The following is a 17533-nucleotide window of genomic DNA, read 5'->3' as shown; positions in this document are numbered from 1 at the left end:
GCACCCCGGCCCCGCTGCCGCCCCCCCCCCGCGGCCCCGGCTACCGCTGAGGAGCCGGGCACCCCCCGGGGCTCCGGGAGGCGGGAGGCGAGCCGGGAGCCAGGCTCCTTCCGCGGAGGGACAGGGACCCCCGGGAGGGAGGGAAGGAGGATGGGGTTGGGGGGAAGCCCTTCGCCGCCCGCCCCCGGCCACCTGCGACACCGGCCCCCCCGGGACTCACCGGCGGCGGCGGCCTCCAGCAGCGCGGCGGCCCGCAGCAGGCAGTAGTACCGCTCCATCTCCCCCGCCGAGGTGCCCCCCGGCGGGGGGCCGGCCGGGGCCGGGGCCGGGGCCATGGCCATGCCCCGCGGCAGCGCTCCCCCGCCGGCACCGCTCCGCCGCCGCGGGCCCGCCGCCCCGGGCCGGCGCCAGGCGGGGCCGGGGGAAGCGGGCGGCCGCCGCAGCCGCTCCGACCGCCCCCAGACCGCCCTCCGCTCCGCCCCCTGCACCGCCCCCTGCACCGACGCCTCCGCCCCCAGAGCCCCCGGCCCTTGGGCCCTCTTCTTTTCATTTATTTTTTTTTAATTTATTTTATTTCTTTTTTCCTTTTTTTTTAATTTATTTTTCCCCTTTTTTCTTTTTCTTTTTTTCGCTTTGTTTTCCTTTTTTCCCCCTGTTTTTCCTTTTTTTCTGTTTCTTTTCCTTTTTTCCCTGTTTTTCCTTCCCCCCCTTTTTTCCTTTATTTCCCTTTTCCCCCTTCCCTCTTTTCTCTTCCCCCTCTTTTCGTCCTTTTTTCCCCCTTTTTTTCCGTTTCTTTCCTTCTTTTTTCTTTATTTTCCTTTTTCCTTTTTCTCCTTTTTTTCTTTTCCCCCTTTTTCCTTTCCCCCTTTTTCCTTTCCCCCTTTTTCCTTTCCCCCTTTTTCCTTTCCCCCTTTTTCCTTTCCCCCTTTTTTCTTTTTTCCTTTTTTCTTTTTTCCTTTTTTCTTTTTTCCTTTTTTCTTTTTTCCTTTTTCTTTTTTTTTCCTTTCACCCTTTTTTTCCTTTTTTCTCCTTTTTTCCCTTTTCTCCCCCTTCTTTTCCCTTTTTAACTTTTTCCCCTTTCTTAATTCATTTTTTATTAAATGTACTCCTACTCTCCAGTGTCCCCCAGCACACCGCCCTTCAGCCAGAGCTACCCCCCACCTTAGCCCCTATAGCACTTATCTAAGAGGAAAAAAATAATAAAAAAAAAGCTGTTTTAATCACCTAGCAAATTTCTGTGAGAATGACGTTAAGCCGTGCTATAGCCAAAGCTGGCCAGAGCTCTCAGCACGCCGCCACCCTGACCCACCAGCCTCAGTTTCCCCGATTGTGAGGTTCAAACGATGCCAACTCATCCTCGACAGGAGCCTGAGCTGCCCAGGAAGGCAGCAGAGAGAAGTGGATGTTCCTGTTTTTCCAAAACAACCTTTTAATTATGCGCCTTACTATAATAGCAGACTTTTTCCAACACTTCAGCAGTCGGGGCTATTAATTTAGGACCCAAGGTCTAACAATGGTAGTATGAAAAACACTGTCGTTTGGTAGACTGTGTCCCTTCTTACACTGATACAGAATTTTTCAAGGAAAAACTATGTGTTCAGTCAGTGTTCCTTGTTTGTAACACAGCAGATCCTTGTTAAGTTAACAGTTGGAATAGATGATTTTCTGTCTGGTCATAAAGCACGTCTTGTGCGACAGGGAGAGTTCACGTGCATTTACTCATCAAAAAATCCAGCTCAGGTGCACAGCAGTAAAACACGGTTATAAAATAGCCGTAGGCAAGGGCTACAAGCATGGAAAGACAGCCAGACCGCATTCCTTCTGTATTCTTATCGCAGGAATGCTCTTTTCCCTGAATTGCAACAGCGCCTGCAGAATTGAGGCCCATCCAAGCGCTGTATGTCTCTTTTTTTTTTTTGTGTTAGCACTGGGCAGAGGATGCTCTGCGGTACCCGGGACTCGCCACCGCTGAGCGATACCTGCCCACTTCCAACCCCGGCTTCAGGACACATAAAGCTAGCCAGTAGAAGACACAGCTATGTGATCCCCGTGGTCTGGGTACCAATCCGTTCCTTGCTCTCTGAAGGGAAGAGAAACTGATGAAGACTGGATGTGGATCCAGTCGGGATCCTGCACATCCCAAGGCTGTGCCTCCTCCAGCCGATTCAGCACAGAAAAGCTGCGTGTAACCTCAAAAGGATAACTGGTCACGGCTTTTCCTTACCATCTTCCCAAGCTTTGTATGGCCACAAAGATTCTTGTTTTGGGAACCTGGCTGCTTCCAGCCTCTCCTTCCAGGCATTTCCCGATAAATGCCTGGCTATTCCAGCACGGCATTCAGCAGCTGCACCATCCAGCTGCTCGGGTTTTACGCTGCCAGAAGCTGCTCAGCATTTCCGTCTCCCCCAGAGACCAGAGTTACTGTCTGCCTGCCCACGGAATAATAAGCAGGAACAAGGAGACGGATAAAAAGGAAACAATGACAGCCAGAAACGTGGCTGGATGGCATTTCCCATCCAGGCCCATAACAGTGTTCAGGACCCTGAGAGTGGCACGTACACATCTGTCTATAGAGGGAAAGTACTGGGGAAAGTCTTGCCTGTACCTCCCTTTGCAGAGTTTTATTTCATGTGGGTGCAATTCCTTACCTTTAAATCTTAGGGAAAAGATGTAGGGAGGATTCCTACTAATTTCATTAATTCCAGATCAGAGATCGGTGAAAAAAAACCTCAAAGAAATTCCAAAACCCCCTCTCTTTTTTCTCTCTCTCTTTTCTCTCTCGTTTTTCTTTTTTCCTCTTTTCCCAGGTAAAGGCTCAAAGGTTTTGTGGGTGCCATTCTTTGGTTTTTAGAAATCACCCTTCAAAAAAATACCTGCTTAGTCAAACAGGAATGCTCCATTTTAGGCAAGCACAGACATCCAAAGCCTCACCGTGATGCGCTCACCTTTTGAGGCTGATCCGAGTAATAACATCAGCTGTTTCTCCCCAGCATATATTTTTGTTAGAACTTGAAAAAAAACATAGGCTTGACTTCTGCAACTTCCAAAAGCCACTGCTTTCACCCTCCGCCGTGGGACGGTGCCGGCAGCAAGGGTCGAGCCGTGGGTCCGGCTGCTCCAGCCCTGCGGCATCGCCGGAGACGTCGCTCGCTAGAGGCTTCTGATAAATAAAAGCCCATCTGTCACCATCAGCTCAACCCACCCCATCTCCCAGACTCTCCTTCAGAAACACTCTTCCTCTGGCAGTTGCTGGGGAAAAGAGTTTCTGCTTCAATAGGCTAATTTAACTTCTCACCCTCAACTCTGCCCTCTGTCCCAGCAGTCCCGTGGGTACTGGGTAATTTCCCTAAGAAATTATCTCAATACTCCAGGGCTCAATTATTGCAAATTTTTTTCCCTGGCTTGCCCAAACCCCATTTTCCTCCACCGCCTGCAAGGCTGCTGCCAACACCTTTGCCCCACACCATCACTTCTAAAGGCAATTCCTCCACCCACCCTCTCCTCCCCGGCACGGCTCCGTGCCCCCTGCTCAGCCCCCCGAGCCCCAGCTGCTGCTCATTTTATTCATGCCTAAACTCCCAATGGGCAAAACGGGTAAGAAGGGCTTTGATTTTATTTTCTTTTTTAAATTTTTTTTTTTTTTTTTTTTTTTTAAGGGTGGTGCTGGGAACTGGAAAAGCAGAGCTGGCTAAACGTAGTTTGGAGTCAAACTGATGGGGAAGAGAATTGCTCGCCTCTGGAACAAGCACAGAGACATCAAAGTACTTGTGCAGGAGGGTAATTAAGCTCTGGTTGGTTTTCAAAAATTGGGACTTTTGGAGGATTTCACGGGCACGTTTTGGAGGATTTTCACAGGGTATTGTCCAGCACGGGCTCTTTCCAGGCTGCTCCAGGAGGCACCACAGCCCGGCAGAAATCCCAGCCCCACTGAAGCCAGTTACATCTACACCCCTATTTTATCAGGACCGGGATTTGACATCACCCATGCCGATGTGAGAAAACCACTTACAAACCAACATTGCCTCTCCTTCCTAATACAGAGGGTTACACCAGCATTTTGAATGGGAATTTGGTGCCTTCTGCGATACCTGGTGACCTGCAGCCCTCACCCATCGCTTCCAGTCAGCACTTTTGTCCCCTCATCGCGGGGAGCCAGCCCAGAGTAAAACCCTCTCCAGCTCTTCAGGTGGTTTTCACTGTGGCTCCCTTGGGCTATTAAGATTCTCAATGCGCGTATCTGGTTTCCAACAGTAGAAGCTGCTTCTTAAAGGTTATAGTTTGTTTTAAATAGCCCAGCCATCTGTCCTCCGGCGGCTCATGGGAGCTGGAGAAACCGAAGCAGCCAAAACAAGAGTTTTTCAAACTGTTGGTTTTTCATTACAAACATTTCGGCTTGAATCAGACCCATGTCCTTAAAAAAAAAAAAATCTAAAGAAAAATAAATCTGTATGTTTTTCTTGTGCATTATACAAACTCTCCGAGTCCTGCTTTAACAGTTTTGTTGCGCTGTTGGAATTTCATCAATGCAAATATCTCCACCCGCTCCAGGCACTTTACAAACCACAGAATAATCCTCATTTGTGCACTTCTAGTCCTTGAACTAAAAAATTCTTATTTATTACAGGGAGCCATGACACCCAGAGCCAACGCGCAGCACTACAAAAAATTCCCCACATACACACGGAAGCTGGGCAAATCGACCCGCATTATTTTTTACCCGGCTCCTAAATGGCAGCTAAAGTGCTGAGTTCAACTCTTCTACAAAGTTAGATCAATTAATTTGGTGTTATTTTTGAGGGAAATGGGTTTAGAGCACATAAACCAGCTATGTGCGGCAGCTCTTACCAGCAAAATTGCTAATACCTTGATGGAAAAGTAAATATATTAAAGAAGCAACCAGTGTTTTCTTTGGCAAATCCTGCTTCACATCAGAGAACCGAGTACGGTCGTGCTGGCAACATCTACCCCCAGCAAAAATATCAACCATCCCCCTTGTACTGCCATAGAAAACCCCACGTTATGAACGACTGGCCTAGGAGCATCCCAGGAGACAAGAGAGACAACGAATATATATTAATCAGAACAACATACCAAAGTTTATTGATTACTTCAAACAAAAGTCTCGGTAATGAAAAAAGAGCAAGTTGCATTCATAAAAGGCAACATTCACATTCAATTTCCTTTATATAAAGCAACATAAATGTATAAAATTGCATTTAAGTGAAAAAAATGTAAGGTTGCAGTCCTTTTATTTTTATTTTTTTTTTGCAAGAAGCTGAAAAATGTATCTTCTCATCACCTGTATATAGTTTACACTTTATATATACTACATGGTTTCCAAAAATATTCCATAGCTGGGAAACTGGATAAGTGGTGCAGTATTAGGTAAGTTTTTCAATTTGTGTGTATACAAATTCAATTTTAAGCTTTTATGCGATTCCAAGTAATTTATAATATTCTCATGACAATCCGGATTAGTTTTGAGAAGTAGCTATGACTACACCAAGTTCCTCCGTTATCACGTAACAGTTTTAGAGGAAATCTTAATTACTTTCCTTATCTTTCAGCGTCACTAGCCAGTGATTAAACTTCAACGAATTATTAAAAAAAAAAAAAAACAAAAACAAAAAAACAGACTAAAAAAACCCCCAAACCAAAACCCCAGCCTTTTTTCCTTCAAGTTTTTCCACCGATGAGCCTGTACTGACCTTTTCGCTCCCTACGGAGCGCTGTAACAGCGCCGTACATGGACAACAATCACAGCATCACTGTCGGGTTACTGCCACTTCCCCAGCCTGACGGGCGACACCTTAGAGTTACTGTCACCGCTTTTTTTTTCCCCTTCTCTAAGCCCCCAAAAGGGGTCCCCCGATTTCCCAAGTCACCCACAGCACTTCTGCCACTGATGGATGATGAGCACCAGCTCTTCTGCTGGTCCAGGGCAGCCCCAGCATCACCCCAGTGCACCAGCTGAAGATCCAAGCCCAAGAAAACCTGTATTTTCCCCCTAAATAACTACTTTTTGAAACATTTCACGTTAATTCCCACCCGCCTGTCAGCGCCTTGGGTTTGGAGGTGCAGCTATGGCGATGGCTTGCTCCATCCTCAGACAGGATGCTTGGAAAGGGGGAAGAGAAGGATTGATTTGGTTCTTGGAAGGCTCCGTCTTAAAACGGGCTGCAGGAATGGGCCCCTTTGAGTGGCTTTTTTGGGACAGTTCACACATTGCACACACATGGCAAGCTTCGCTCTGCTCCCGCTAAGCCCCGACGGCAAAGCCTCCAGCCGGATTTCCCAGGAACAGACTTTTGACCTTAGGAGTAGAGTAGGAGGATGCAAACCAACCGGAGGAGCAAGGAGTCAGGCGTGGGACCATCCGGGCTTGGAATGGTTTGGAATCACAGGAATGAGGCATCTCAGCGCCCGCATTTTAAAGGTTGTGTAAACCCAAGTCAGCAACTGTGTATTTAAGGAAAAAGGTTAGATTTGGCATATAGAGCGTTATCTTCATCATCTTCATTGCATTATGTGATCCGTAGGCACCACATTTTAGCAAGAAAAGTCGAGAACGGGACAAGGTCCACAAGTTGAATTCCAGGTCCTTGAAATGAGCTCGGAAAAGGGAAGAAAAAAAAAAAACCAGGGAAGAAGAAAAAACAAAAAAGCTTTGCCCGTGGGACACATGCTGGAAGTGCAGCTCTGTACCTGCATGCAGCAAGGAGTTGAGCCGCGGCTGCGGCGCTAACAAACGCCGCTTGACTTGAGGCCAGCGCAGCGCATATAATACAGTGGTCCTGTCCATATGTCCATACGTCCCCTCCCATGCTGGGTGACAGAAAAGCAGCCACCGGCCATAGGGACTGTGCACACCCCGTTCCCTGCTTGGATAAGGCCCATTAGCAAAGTCCTAACAATGCACACCTGCAGCTGATCCGCATCCTGCTCCCACCAGCATCGAAGATGGACCTCAGGGGTAGTGACCGGCGAGAAAGGAGAGATTCTTCCGAAAATTAATAGCTCAGCAAAATTTGACAAAGGGAATGTTCCATCTAATCCCACATCGTTGTTTCTTCGCAATGCACAGCCTGAGGGAACAGGAGCCAAACCTGTCGGCAGCGTAGAGCTCCTTTGCTGGAATGAGACCCCAGCGCTCCTTGCCATCGCTCGCCCCGCGCCGCTCCAGGGGGGACCATCACACCGAACGGCGGTGGCACACAGGGAGCTCCGTCACTGCTTACGACTTAACAAAAAAAAGAAAAAAGCACTGCTTTTCCCACATATGAAGTATCAGAGAATAAAAAAAAAATCACATCAAATAAAACCAAGAGGCAGGTATCTCACCTCTGCTGCGCACTGCCTAAAGAGAAAAGCTCCCGCAACCACGGTACAGGTAGATTTAAAAAGCACATGCCAATTTTAAAACCTAAATGAAGTGTAAAACAAGATCAGGTTCGCGTCTTCCTCGTTGTTTTTTCAAACTGGCTTCTTTTTTCGTAGTGCAAATAACTCCAGATGCAGTTTTACATGCCTGCAGGTCCGCAGGCACAGCCCGCGTCCCCGGGATCACCCAAGGACTGCGCTGTCACTCAGGGCTTTAAAGCATTGAAGCAACTGCAGGGCGCAGTAACGTAAGCACAACCCGGGCAAAATGGCTCAAAATGTCTGGCACAGCCCAGCTTCTGAGTTTCCTTCCATCACGAACAGCCAAAACACGAGGGAGAACTGCTTTTTCTTCCCCCTCCACCAGCAACAAACCCATCAGCAAATGGGCGGCAGGAGGATGCTCAGGCGCTTCCCAGCACCGTGGGTACCACCGCTTCCAGCCGTACCCAGAGGAGGGACGTGCGACTGAACGCTCTACACCACCGGTGAAGATTTCTCCCCAGTTTTCAAGTACTTCTTTCCACGTGCATCCAGCAACCCACAGCTGGGAGGGGGGCAGCCCCCCGCCGAGGGGTCGGTCGCAGCCCCAGCAGCGGGCGAGACGCTCACGGGGCTGCATCCAGCGCTCCCCCCAGCGCCTTCGGGGAGCTGGAGAGGGCTGTTACGAGGTTTAAAGTCCGTGCTACTTCTTTGGTCAGGCGGAGTGAGAGATTTCAGCAGCTCTCAGCTGCTCTCGGACAGATCCGCCGCAGGCAGAGGAAGACCCCCCCCCCCACCGTGTGAAATGGGGCTGGCATCGCTCTCTTGCACTTCAATTCATGCTGTTTCACGAGGAATTCTTAAAAATGCTTTCTCAGCCTCCAAAGACATAGAATTTGGCAGAATTTTTTTTTTTTTTTTTTTTGGAGGGGTGGGGAAGCCACAAAGCCCAAAGGCAAAGGGGTACCATGGGGCCAGTGCCCTGGCTACTGCTTTATCAGCACAGCTGCTTGCTGTACTTGGTAATATTAAAGAAAACTGTTAGGTTAAACCCACGTTGTGTTTTTTTTTTTTCTGACAGCGTGACAACACGCAGTGTTTGTACGGAGCACTTTAAAGTATCCTGAGAGGACATCTTTCTGCCAAATTAGTAACAGCATCTTCAGTCTTCACATAGCCATTCTCTATACGTTTGTATGAGACTAACATGGGCAGGTCAAAGGGGCCAGTCTGCAAAAATCAGAAGGAAAACACACACGTTTTGCAACTGCTACGTTCCCAAATCACACTCCCAAACCTTTTTCTGTGTTATTTTTAGAAAAAAAAAATTTAGAAAAAAAAACAATTCATAGAAGAATGATTAGACTGTGATAAAAAGTGCCGAATTTCATTCACAACCAAGGAGATGGTAAATCCATTTGCACAATCTGCAAAATGCTGTGCAAGGTCTAAAACTGGCATCCGCCTCGCCGACCCCCGCGGCTCCCACTGAGCCCCAGTCCGGCCGCCTCCTGCCCCAGTCTGCCCCAGTATCGGGCAGTGGAGAGCACCACCTAACGTTGGCGGGGAAGGAACGGCCGCTCGGCAGTGCCGGGGCCAGCAGAATCCCGGATTTATGCCAGATACATTCCAAGCTCCGACAAGCCTGGCTCTGGGACCCGCCACTCCGAATAATCTCATTTCTTTGGAAGGAGGTAAGGGGAAAAAAAAGCAGGAGAAGTTTGCAGAGAATTTGCAGTTTCACGTTTGCAGCCGACACCACAGAGCTATGTAACGTCTCCCTAGAAGTGAAATTGTGAATTCAATTAGGCACTTTTTTAATTATTATTATTATTCTATCAGCTTACTACAGTGTTTAAAATCAGGTAAACTTGTAGGAGGATGTTCTCTGTGTGTGTATACACATACAGACACGGAGACATGCCCGCCGTACCCTACACTGACGCACACAGATGAGTACACACATTTAGTTTCAGTCTATGCAGATGAATTAATGTGTACTTATTTCTGACAGAACCGCATGCACCCCAGAAAAAGGGATTCTGGTCCAATTCAGATGCAATACTGGAATCATTTTAATAGCTGAGATTTGAATACTTCATTGTGAATATCTCAGTGTTAGCTTTTATAACCACTGTTAGCACAATTCGCTGACTGTATTCTCAGACTCAATTGTCTGTTAATATTAGACTAAAATATCAGTTATATTGAAAGATTTGTTTACATATTGCAAAATATTTCAGTTTAAAAGAGGATCTGTACGCATACAGGATTCTGAAGCGGTTGCGGACAGGACAACGTCCCCACATTAAAATGCATCCCAAGCATTGCATCTCCATTCCACAAGGACAGGTGCCCCACACCATCAGTCAAGAGGGTTACAAGAACCATAGTTTATAATTGATTTGGTTAATCGATGCCTTTTAAAACCATCCCAACTCCTTCGGACAGGGTACCTGTTACAACACATTAGACTCATCTGAGAACGTTCTTAAAAGAAGTGGTTTGACAGAAGGTCTGGCCGACAATGAATCAGGCACCTTCCTGCTGCTCTGCAACGGCGAGGCAAAAACACTTATAGCACACGCTACACTCGCCCCTGCCTAACGGTGGGGCAACAGAAGACACACACACACCCACCCCCCGTTTTAGGGCTAAATCATATCATAAGGGACGTAGCAATAACACGCTCCCTAAATCCCACGGTGGCGAACACCATCTGGGTTTTTGCAGCGCCAGAGGAAGGGCAGGCGCGCAGGAACCGCTTTTGAGGGAGGAGGAAACCATCCTCCGCCTCCTCACAACCCACATTTTGAAAACAGCAAGTCAGATGGGACAGCTGCAGTGAAATCAAACACCGGAGACATGTTTCCGAGGCACTTTTCACTTCCCCACCATCCCCATGGTCAGCGAGTCCAAGACCAGCCCTTGTTGTGAGGGCTGGGGGCCGCGGCTTATTTGCTTGTACAAAGACCAACGCTAATTGGGATGGACTGGGCAAGACGGGCACGTGGGGAGCTCCTCCTAGACCAAACAAGCCTGAACTGTTTGCCAAGTCATCCAGAGGACGATCAAACTCGAGTCCGCTTTAGAGAAGTTTGTGTCTAAGTCCATGTCCTGGCCAAAACCATGACAGTCCACTACCGCAAAACTACGGCAGGGATGGAGAGCAGAACCAACATCCTGGTGTCCACCTCACTGGGACATCCCCAGCAGGACCGGCTCGCCCACCTGAGGGGCAGCAGGAGACCCAAGGGGAAGAGACAGACAAAACATTTAAGCAAAAGATTTAAATTAAAGCAAAAGGGCAGGGGGAAAGCAGGGTTTTGCTAGGTAAGCAAATCTAAGCAAGGGTTTTCAGGAGTTAGGCGTTAGAAGGAGGAAAAAAAGCAGTAGAGCAAGCAACATAGAGTGACTCGGAAAGGAAATCACCTTATTCACTCCAAGAAAAGCTGTGATTGCTGGAAGTTTGAGAAAGCATGAAGATAGTGGATGTTCCTGAGGAAGGAAGGCGCTTCGTTACCTAGTTCACAACAGCACAAAAGACAGAAAATTGCAGTACAAGAGAGAGAAAGGCAGAAACCAAGGAAAACACAAATGCACCTTGCAGTTAAAAAAAAGAAAAAGAAAAAAAGAAAAAAACCCAAAATATGTCCACACAGAAAACTGAATAAAGACTGAGCAGAGCCAATGCATTGCGTTATAGGGAACTCAGGGTGAAACCCAGTCCCATTGAGGTTGAGGGCCCACAGACCTGGCCTCAGTCCATCCTGCCCTTGGAGGGACCCTCAGCCATCAAGTTGGGGGGTTCAGGCACCTAAATAACTGCCCTAATCATGTTTCTCACTTAATGCTCCCCTTGGGAAACGGATGGTTTTCGCCAGTATTAAGGTCAGGATTCTCAAAAAGGGTCTTGAGTTGAAATCATCTACTTGGTCTTGGACGCCTTCAAAAATGAGGTGCCTGACTATGGTGTCTGACACAGACATCTGGAGCTGGTATCTGCTTCAGGCGTTTAATGAAGCTCTTACTCAAAATGTACATTTAAATATGGCTCAGCCCGCGTTCAGTTTGGTATGCACATCTGAAGAGACTTTTCTAGTTGTCACTTAACTTTGCTTTGCTAAATGATTTATTTTGCAAGAGCCTCTTTTAATGCATATAAAGTGCTTTTGAAAGCAAGTATTGCATAGGGGAATGGATGTTCTGGCCATCAGCTGAAGGCAAAAATGGGTCACCTCTCAGGTGAGCTGAGCTGGGGCTCAGAAAGCCCCAGGTCACCCTTCCAGGTCACTGTCCTCAAACCGTCCTACCTCCACAGCCGAGAGCAACTCGCTCCCAACCTATTCAACAGGGGCATCAAGCTAGAAACCATTAACTCATACTTAATTGTAAGATATTACATGGAGCCTCAAAGAATTCAACCGCATTTCTTTTACCATCTCTATTGCTTTCACCTTGAATGGTTTGTTGGTTTTGGGGGTTTTTTGTCTTGCAGATACGTGTTTTACTCCACTGATACTGTGTCAAACTTATACCTCAAATGTTACAGGGAGGAAAACCTTTACTACTTCATTGGAATTTTTTTTTTAATTGAGATAATCATCATTTTTAGATAAGGATCAAAGATAATAAGTTATCCCAGGTGGGGGAAGTGCACTGAAACCTCACAGGATACAAAAGCTTCAAGGAGAGAAGCCTGTTTTGAACCTCAGCATTTGAAAGCTCAGCTCATGGTTTGCTGGGACAGGGTCAGACCAGCTGGGCACTGGTCTGCCAGTACCACACTGCTGGTCTAGGGCACAGCTGGTCAGGCAGAAGCCACCTCTGCCCTGGCCAATCCCTGCAGAGCCATGCCGTGGGGTGTAGTGATGGCTGGCTCCGGCCATCCAGCTGGAAGCCACCCTGGTGTCCCCACACTGGCAGTGCTGGCCCTGTGTCCCTTTGCTGTGCCCTACCATTGCCTAAGGCCATGCAAACCTGATGGCAAGAGGCCAGGGCTGGTGGGCAACGTGTGCCTCTGCTGTGGGGGAAAGAGGAGGCGCGGGGATGCTGCTGCAGGGATGCTCGGCACCTCCAGGCAAGCAGAGAGCAAGGGGCGGGGGGGGTCTCAGCACAGAGCAAGTCCTGAGCCCAGCAGTGCTGTCATTCACCATCTGCAGGAGCGAGGAAGAAAACTTTGAGGAGGTGGATGGAAAGCAGCCCTGAGGAGGAGGACTTAGGGGTGCTGGTGGATGAGGAGCTCAACATGAGCCAGCGACGTGTGCTCACCGCCCAGAAAGCCAACCACACCCTGGGCTGCATCCCCAGCAGCGGGGGCAGCAGGGCGAGGTGGGGGATTCTGCCCCTCTGCTCCGCTCTGAGGAGACCCCCCTGCAGTGCTGCCTCCAGCTCTGGGGCACCAACAGCAGAAGGACACAGAGCTGTTGGAGCGGGGCCAGAGGACACCATGGAGATGCTCCGAGGGCTGGAGCCCCTCTGCTGTGAGGACAGGCTGAGAGAGTTGGGGGGGTGCAGCCTGGAGAAGAGAAGGCTCCGGGGAGACCTTTGAGCCCCTTCCAGTCCCTAAAGGGGCTCCAGGAAAGCTGGGAAGGGACTCCTGATCTGGGAGGGCAGCCATAAAGACGAGGGGGGACAGTTTCACACTGAAAGAAGGGAGATTTAGATGAGATCTAAGGAAGAAATTCTTTGCTGTGAGGGTGGTGAGCCCCTGGCCCAGGTTGCCCAGAGAAGCTGTGGCTGCCCCATCCCTGGAGGGGTTCAAGGCCAGGCTGGACGGGGCTTGGAGCAACCTGGTCTGGTGGGAGGTGTCCCTGCCCAGGGCAGGGGGTGGCACTGGATGGTCTCCAAGGTCCCTTCCAACCCAAACTATTCTATGATTCTGTGTTTTACACGTCTAAAGTGAGCCCCCCTCCCCAGCAACAGAGGAAAGCTGTTGACAAACCAGACCGCTTTCAAGGAGAGCTGGACACTGCTGGGTAACACCATGGTACGAGCCCTCGGTTATTAAGGGAGGGTGGGCAAACATGACAAGACCTGAGCCTAGTTGCCCCAGCACTGGCACCTGAGGACATACCCAAGGGGAATATCATGGGTGTGTTCTTTGGCATAAAATTAAGTAGCTTTTTTTCAGGAGACAATATGGTGGGTTTGATGAGCTGTTCAGGTTGTAAAAGGGTTACTCTAGTTTTATAACAGACTTTATGGTTTCCATCCAGTGAAGGCAACTAAGGAAAAGGCATGGGATGAGTCCCTCCTCACTACAGATCTAGGCAGTATTTTTAGAGGAGCTTCTTGACATTTCTGGCATGTGAAAGAACAAGATGAAACTCTAAAAAGCCTTCCTTGAGACGCGAGTGGTACACAGTACTGTTACAGGTTTATCTGGTGCTTAAGAGAGGTCTTCCTAAAAATATTAAACATACATCATCTTGTCCCTTACCTGATGATTTCTCTCTTTTATACTTTTTAAAACTATTAGAAGAATTTCTGGGAAAAGGCTGATAAAGATCAGGAGAATTATTGCCAGCCACGTGGAAACAGAAGTCAGCATATGGGCAAATACAAAATACATTCTTTGCTGCTTCAAGAAAGGCCTGAAAAAGAAAGGATACAAACAAATTCTGGTTAACACAAATTTCCCAAGAAGGTCAGGATCAAAGGCAGATTCAGATCGAATTATTAGCAGTAACGCCTCCCTTTCAGCTGGAGATGGATACAGCCTGCACAGAAACACCCTGTCCATCCTTCTCCCAGTGCATCTCCTGCGCCGGTTTTGGAGGACTGTCCTGCCTCCTTACACGATGCATTTTGCGTCTTCCACATCTGTTTCATCTCAGGGTGGGGAGGGGTTTGAATTTCAATACTATCACCAATTTTGCTACTATCACTGAAAGGCAAATTATTTACCTTGTCAAAAAACAGATCATTTTATTTCAACTTTGGACTTTGCTACAGCTTCTGGTTTGCTTTTGATGGTGGAAATACAGAGACCCTCAGTCCCAATAGGTTCTTTGCCTCTTCCTCCTTCCCTTGATGATGGAGGGGAACTGACAGGTGCTTGTGAAAAATGCCTCATAAATAACTTGTGACGAGGATCCCAAAGCAGTTGCTGCTTAGCATTAACTCAAAAATACTGAGCTGCGCAAGTTAAACACACCAGTAGGAAACTCCCACATTTCAGCACAGAGATCTGGCTAGATCGCAGATCGGAATCTGTTGGTTAGGAACGCCGAAGAGTTAAACAAAGCCTCTGACCCCCAATTTAAATATCTGAATTAGTTCAACATCTTTATTAGCAGGCTGCTGGGTCAAGGATCTAGCCAACAACCCGCAGCACTAGCCCACGGGAAAGCCAAGGTGTAAAATGGGAGATGCTGTCTGATGTGAAAGTCAACACAAACATTTACTCCAGCAGGGGGAACAGAAAACTAATAATGTTTGTGAGGTGCTATTGCTTTTGCAAGACATTAAGCCTTAAATCCTGATCGTGTTCAAACCGATGCGAATTTCTTCTACTCAGATCCAAGATTTCAGCAGCAGGATCTGTGCTTTTTCCTGCTTATTTCTCCCCCTTAAGCTGCCCCAGAGTGCTGGATCTCCTTCCTCTGCACCTGCCTCATCTTTTCCTTCTGTATCACCGGCTTTCTTTCCACCATCAATTTTAACTTTCTTTCCCATCCACGTGCACAAACAGATCCTGAAATTTTTATTTGTTTTAGGTTCTCTCTTTAATAGGCTGACAGACCTCCTTGAACACATCTCACTATGCAACAGCCCCTCTTCCAGCACTGGCTTTTAGTAGGTGTTGGATGGAGATATTATCCCTTGCCTCCCCAGTAGGGAAAGGAGTACAGTTGTGCACACCCTGCCATTCATAAATAGCCCAAAAATAGCCCCCCAAAAAATCCGTAATAGCCCAAAAGAGGGGACACTGGAGACACGTCACCCCCCGACAAAGCCAGCACCGGGCATCCCCCTTGGAAAGCACCACAGGAAGAAGAGATACTTACCAAATGACTCCTCCCCAAAAGAATGAGAAAAACACATAGAAGGCAAGGGAGCCCCAAATCACAAAGTGGTTCATCCAGGTCCAGAATCGGGTATCCAACGCCAGCTGTGTGAACAGAGAGAGACGGAACAGGCGTTAGACGCAGAGGGTATTTCGTTGTGTTTATATGAACTTTCTGACAACTGTCACATTAAGGTCAAAATTCTCCAACCAGCTCCCTCCCCTGCATACGTGCACCAGGGAAAATATTTTCAATATCTACAGATCAACACAATCGTCAACAGGGAAAACAGAGAGTTCCTAATTGTAAGTGACACTTTTTAATAGAATAAGTTTGATGTAACCTCTGATGCTACAGGAAAGAAACATCTAAAGGCTCCGGGGACTGTAATTGCCTCCTGCCACCACCTGCTGTCCTGAACCAAACATAAAAGACCTTTTGTAAGGTCTTATGCAAACTGTTTGTTCTGGAAAGCTCCATGAAACAAAGGAGATTTGCTACTATTTATTTGGTAGATGTGCTTTTGTGATCCCTCCGGTACTTAGTGGTGCCTGAAAAAAGGCGGACAAACACAGGTTTTCTATTGCGCCTCTCCTCTTGCTGGAACTCAACGCCAAGGGGTGAAAGCGTGGGAAAAATTCAGCCCTAACCAACCGGAGTTCTCAAAAGAGGGCAGAAAAAAAAAAGGAAAATAATTGAACCCAAACATAAACACTTATAGACCAGCAGAGCCCAGGAATAGAGACCACAGACTACACAAAGGACAGCAGTCAATAAGCAAGTTCTGCCTCTACAGAAGAAGAAAGGATTCAAGTGTGGTGGGAAACAGGTTCCTAGAAACTTGACCTAGAAACACATTTACTGCACGATTGGAAAACGACTGCAAAAATAAAATGACTCTAAAAATAAGTGACTAACCTTCAGAGTGACGGTGAACACCAGCACGGTGAAAACTATCGTCCCAAAGGTCCAGTTCCCAAAAACCTGAAAAATAAGTTACATTGCCACCTGCGCCTGGGTCCGTCTCCTTGGCGAGGCACAGAAAGGACCATGAGGACAGGGGTGCAAGCAGGGATGAGAGGGGAAGGAGGGGACGGAGCGACTTCTATGGGGGACAGATGCTGGGAGAGGCGCCGGGCGCTACGCTACCCTGTGCCATGCAGGGCCACCACGGATGGGCCACCCAGAGCTGGGACGGTGACAGCTACAACCTCCTACTAACAGCAATGTCGATCGAGGATACAAGTCATCCGCCTGTATTTCATGATTTCTTGGCAATTTACTCAGTTTCTGCCTTCTCGCAACACCTCTGCTCATCGTCTCGGTTTAGCCCCATTTGCAGAACGCACCAATGGGTATTTTTTTTTCCATCTGGTTTGGTTTGCGGATACTAGGGACTACGCACGACAAAAATAAAAAAAAAGCAGATACTGTATATAAATCCAAACGATGGCAATGAATGGGAGGGATGCTTACCAAAGGCTGTCAAGATCTGAATGCATACATTAAAACAGAAAGTGAAATGTAAAAGTTTTAAAAAAGCACAAAAAAAATTAAAGTCAATAGGAGCGAAAAAAGGAGTCAATCAACCATACACGGATATTATGAACAATTGCTGATAGCAGTTCTTACAGGCATAAGTGTTTACAAAACAGGACATAACCACAGATTTTATTTTACTGGCACACAGGCTTGACCTCTCAAGGCATTTGCAGAAGATAATGGTGCTTCGTGTTTTATTCAAATACAACCAGAATGGCCAGAAATACAGAGAGGCACTGAATCTACGCTATAGGGGCTTGTCTACTTATAGCTGGGACCAGAAATGCTGGCATGGATGCAACGTCTGCATATACATACATACATTTCATTAGCTTTTCTCCAAGGGTTAGCCACTAGAAAAACCTAAAGGTATTTTCAAGGGTCACAAGCGATGGTGTAAAGAAGTTTTCCATCAAACGAGATCTGATAACATACTTTGTATTCCCTCGGGGAAAGGGTCCTGAGACAGCCCAGGCCCCGACACGTGGCAGCCGCACTGCGCTAATGCTTTGCTCTGCGCTCAGTTAACCACCAAAAAGGAAAAAAAAAAAAAAGGAAAAATATTAATTTCTTCCCCCCCAGCCCCCAGTTTCTGTGCAAGTTAAGCCGGAGCAGCT

At 47.7% G+C, this 17533-nt stretch overlaps 2 protein-coding genes across 6 annotated transcripts in view; both read right to left on the bottom strand.

The window, feature by feature from the left end:
• Nucleotides 1–382, bottom strand: part of LOC128915213 (proto-oncogene DBL-like) — a 71765-nt gene extending 71383 nt beyond the window's left edge. For both annotated transcript variants that reach the window (XM_054215292.1, XM_054215293.1), the window contains exon 1: nt 221–382. In XM_054215292.1, coding sequence (XP_054071267.1) covers nt 221–341 — 121 coding nt within the window. In that variant the 5' untranslated portion in view covers nt 342–382. The remainder of the gene's footprint in view (nt 1–220) is intronic.
• Nucleotides 383–5073: 4691 nt separating this feature from the next.
• The window catches only part of ATP11C (ATPase phospholipid transporting 11C), a 59015-nt gene continuing 46555 nt past the window's right edge, over nt 5074–17533 (bottom strand). For 3 of the 4 annotated variants that reach the window (XM_054214411.1, XM_054214413.1, XM_054214412.1), the window contains 4 exons: nt 16293–16358; nt 15375–15478; nt 13805–13958; nt 5074–8592 (listed from right to left, as the gene is read on the bottom strand). In XM_054214411.1, coding sequence (XP_054070386.1) covers nt 8476–8592; nt 13805–13958; nt 15375–15478; nt 16293–16358 — 441 coding nt within the window. In that variant the 3' untranslated portion in view covers nt 5074–8475. Of the gene's footprint in view, nt 8593–9818; nt 9915–13804; nt 13959–15374; nt 15479–16292; nt 16359–17533 lie in introns of all 4 variants that reach the window. The other variant, XM_054214414.1, reaches the window with a different exon arrangement.

This window comes from Rissa tridactyla, chromosome 9 (genome assembly GCF_028500815.1).
Source record: "Rissa tridactyla isolate bRisTri1 chromosome 9, bRisTri1.patW.cur.20221130, whole genome shotgun sequence".
Classification (NCBI taxonomy): Eukaryota; Metazoa; Chordata; class Aves; order Charadriiformes; family Laridae; genus Rissa; species Rissa tridactyla.
The sequence above is the reverse complement of the archived record's forward strand: the minus strand, read 5'-3'. Positions and strand labels throughout refer to the sequence as shown.